General features: G+C 41.5%; 1 protein-coding gene across 4 annotated transcripts in view; it reads left to right on the top strand.

Annotated features, from left to right (window-relative positions):
- ASXL1 (additional sex combs like 1, transcriptional regulator) overlaps window positions 1-4,211 on the top strand; it is a 75,370-nt gene that overhangs the window by 6,773 nt on the left and 64,386 nt on the right. For 2 of the 4 annotated variants that reach the window (XM_023512169.1, XM_012804162.2), the window contains exons 2-4: window positions 474-556; window positions 2,178-2,180; window positions 3,795-3,903. In XM_023512169.1, coding sequence (XP_023367937.1) covers window positions 474-556; window positions 2,178-2,180; window positions 3,795-3,903 — 195 coding nt within the window. Of the gene's footprint in view, window positions 1-387; window positions 557-2,177; window positions 2,181-3,794; window positions 3,904-4,211 lie in introns of those variants that run through there. The other 2 variants (XM_023512168.1, XM_023512170.1) reach the window with 1 other exon arrangement.

The following is a 4,211-nucleotide window of genomic DNA, read 5'->3' on the forward strand; positions in this document are numbered from 1 at the left end:
AAAAAAAAAAAAAACCCACTTAAAAATATGAATACTAATTATACTTCCTTAGGAAATAAAATTTGAACCCATTTCTGCCTTAGAATTTATTATCCAACACTAGGTATTCTGTAGTTTAGCTGTAGTAACGGTATCAAGTTAACCAGTATGCTAAGATGTATGTGCTTAGAAGTGAAAATTAGAACATTTCAGCTAATTATAGTACTTTTCATTATTTGGGTATATATGTAATTTGGTTTCTGATTATAATTTTAACTGAGTAAAAACTAAATTGTTACTAGTGGTACCTCACACCTGAGAGCAGAACGGTAGATTAGGGTAGCTTAGATACGATTTATTTGACTTGTACTTATGCACTATATAGTGTTATAATTGTGCTTTATTTTTGTTTCTGTGGGCTGTTTGCCATGATACAGATTGATGGATATACAAGGAAACTGCACACTGAAATCAGGATGTTTATGTTTCTTCAGGTATTAGAAAACTACTCGGATGCTCCAATGACACCAAAACAGATTCTGCAAGTCATAGAGGCAGAAGGACTAAAGGAAATGAGGTTTGTATTGCTCTCACTGCTTAACGTGATGGTCTCATAGGACATGTGTCTTGCTGTAGTTGTGTGGTGAGATGAGTTAGTGTTTGTGCTGTGTGTCTCGTGCTTAGGTTGAACTATCCATCTCCCATTGTGTGTCCTCTTGAGTGGAGGGTGGAAGTGAGTGAACATCCATTTGTTATCGGCAGAGGTACAGGGGCTTTCCCCATCTTTGCTGTACCTTATATCTTGTCATAGAGTTTTTTTGGCGGGGGCGGGATATGGAGTCAATACATTTCTCTTATACTGTTTTGCAAGTTTCAATAGTAGAGAAGGGATAGACTCTGATAGGCACTATTGTGTCTATGATTACTCTTTGCTCTTCGCTGTGCCTCTGAAGTCCTTTCTTTTAAAGAGAGATAGTCTCAGCATAAAACCCACTGGCATCCTTGCCACACTAATTCTAGCCATTTATGACATGAATATACTAAAATTTGCGGTGGGCTTGGCGCCTGTGGCTCAAGCGGCTAAGGTGCCAGCCACATACACCTAAGGTGACGGGTTCGAATCCCCAGCGCGGACCCGCCAAACAACAATGATGGCTGCAACCAAAAAATGGCCAGGCGTTGTGGCGGGCGCCTGTGGTCCCAGCTACTTGGGAGGTGGAGGCAGGAGACTCACTTGAGCCCAGGAGTTGGAGGTTGCTGTGAGCTGTGATGCCATGGCACTCTACCCAGGGGGATAGCTTGAAGCTCTGTCTCCAAAAAAAAAAAAATAATAATAATAAATAAATAAAATTTGAGGTGATCTTAATTTTGTTATGATGTAGTTTTTCTAGGGAAGCAACAAGGTAGAAACACAAGGGCTTGCAGGAAATTAGTGACCGTCCTTAATCTTATCTTTCTCTTCTTACCCTACTGCAGACTTTTTTTTTTTAATGAAGAGGAGGAGAACAGGACACAGTCCCTTTCTGGAACTCAGAATAAACAGCATATGTTGTTACTGGTCAAGCTTTAGCTTAGGGGTCCTCAAACTTTTTAAACAGGGGGCCAGTTCACTGTCCCTCAGACCTTAGGAGGGCCAGACTGTGGGCCCCGGGACGAGTCAGCTGCTAAGCAGGACAGACAGCGGCGGCAAAAACACCCGGTAGGCCGGATAAATGTCCTGGGCCGGACGTCCTCAAACTACGGCCTGCGGGCTGCAGCAGCCTGCCTAGGACGTTTATCCGACCTGCCGGGTGTTTTTGCCACCACTGCCTGTCCTGCTTAGCAGCTGACTCCTCCCGGGGCCTGCAGTTTGGCCCTCCAACAGTCTGAGGGACAGTGAACTGGCCCCTTGTTTAAAAAGTTTGAGGACCCCTGTCCTAAGCGGGCTGCATGTGGCCTGTGGGCCATAGTTTGAGGACGCCTACTTTAGCTACTTTAAATGACCTTTAGGGTCAAAAGGTCTTCACTTTCTAGCTGTCAGTTCATACATTTCCAAATTGATATTTTGTGGGGAGGGAAGATTAGGGTAGCTTAGATATGATTTATTTGACTTGTACTTATGCACTGTATAGTGTTATAATTGTCCTTTATTTTTGTTTTTATGGGCTGTTTGCCATCATGCTGCTGTCTCCACTGCTGTTGGACCACTATGCCTGTAGAAGGTAAATTAGTCCTTTTGGGACAGGTGGAATTGAGAACCTTAACTTGCTTCTGCCTCTTGCTCTTATAGAAATTACAAAATAGTCATGGTGGCTCGTGATGAGGGAGCAGCTCTAATTTGTAGACAGAGGTATAGTGTGTAGGAGTTACAGAAGGACTCTGCCAGCATGCTATTCCCCCTTGTAGCAGAGATGCTAGCACACCCACTTGATACTCCAGATATTGCACAAAGTTTCTTTTAGAGATTGGTTCTCTTTTTTGGCCAGGGCTTGGGTTGAACCTGCCATCTCCGGCATATGGGGCCGGTGCCCTACCCTTTTGAGCCACAGGCGCCACCCTAGAGATTCGTTCTTGGTGAAAAATATTTTAACATCCACTGTGTTCTAAGGCAGAATAAGTAATAGTTTTCAAAATGACTTTTTTAGACTCAGAATTTATTTTTAACACCATATAAATGAGGGCCTTTAGTTCTGAAAAACGCCAGGAGGCTTTACTTACAGCATTTATATTTTTAAGAGGAGAGGCACGAGTGAGTTGTAGGCACTAACATGCTAATGCCAAACTTTGTTGTTATTATTAATAGCCATTTGTACTTTTGACAGCTTTTCTATTTTAGATTCAATAAGTAGCCCTATCTCCCTGAGTTGTTAACTGTTTTGCAACCTGTTGTGGTAGGGACCATGAAACAACTTAATATGCCATCTTTTTAGTTTAATGTTTAAGTATTACTGAGTAGTAAGTTCATTTGACTGACTTTTGCATTCAGGTTTAAATGATTATTCCTGAGTAGATTAGAATAAAATAAAATTCATCCTTCCCCCTTACAACAGAGAAAAAGCAAATGAAGTATTATTTCTTTTGCGTATTTATCAGAAAATACTTAGCTGAAGAAAGAGTCCTTATTTTACTGGATAGCACCATTGACTCTGATCTTTGTGATGGTAATGAAGTATGGCACTTTGTGAACATGATGCCTACCTAGGTTGAAATGTAGAGGCTAGAAGCTCTCAGTTTTGTTTTCAATAGTGAAATTTTATGAAAATGTATTTTTTTTTTCTTTGAGACAGAGTCTGTGTCACCCTGGGTAGAGTGCTGTGGCATCACAGCTCACAGTAACCTCAAACTTGTGGGCTCAAGCGATTCTCTTGCCTCAGCCTCTGAAGTAGCTGAAACTATAGGTGCCTCCCACAAAACCTGACTATTTTTTTACTGTAGTTGTCATTGTTGTTTTAATAGGCACAGGCCAGGTTCAAACCTGAGCGCCCCAGTGTATGTGGCTGACGCCCTAGCCACTAAGCTATAGGGACTGAGCCATGTAATTTAAAATACAAAGAAATTGTGGTTTTTCTAAATTTGGGGGGGGGTTTCATATCAAATAGTGCTAAAAATGTGTTAGATATGGATTTAGCACATAACACCTCTTATCTCAAAACTCTTTGTGATTTTTGAATTTCATCTGGTTATTCTTTTACTACTTCACAGTGATAGTGTCCTCACGATATCCTTTTATTTCTTACTTTGCTTCTCAAATTGAGGATGAGTTAGAGGGAGTAGGTCTTTGAGTAAGTAGGCATATGGATTTGTGAGACTCTCATCCATCCTTTTGTGTTTTCCAGTGGGACATCCCCTCTCGCATGCCTCAATGCCATGCTACATTCTAATTCAAGAGGAGGAGAGGGGCTGTTTTATAAACTGCCTGGCCGAATCAGCCTTTTCACACTCAAGGTAAGTAATATAAACTGTGGTTTTGCTCAGTGACTCTCAGAAGTTTTAGTATGTGTAAGAATCATCTGGTAGGTCTAGAATGGGGCCCATAAATTTGCATTTCTAATAAGCAGTCAAGTGTCACTGATGCTGTTGGTTCTTAATGGCACTTTGAAGTGTTCTAGTTTGAATAGTGTATTAAGAATTATTTAGTTGGCTCGGCGCCTATAGCTCAACCGGCTAAGGCGCCAGCCACGTACACCTAAGCTGTCGGGTTCGAATCCCCAGCCCGGACACCCATATGTTGAGTAAAATTAGTTTTACTTTTA

The sequence above is a fragment of the Otolemur garnettii genome, unplaced genomic scaffold (genome assembly GCF_000181295.1).
Source record: "Otolemur garnettii isolate 467f Iridium unplaced genomic scaffold, OtoGar3 scaffold00025, whole genome shotgun sequence".
NCBI lineage: Eukaryota > Metazoa > Chordata > Mammalia > Primates > Galagidae > Otolemur > Otolemur garnettii.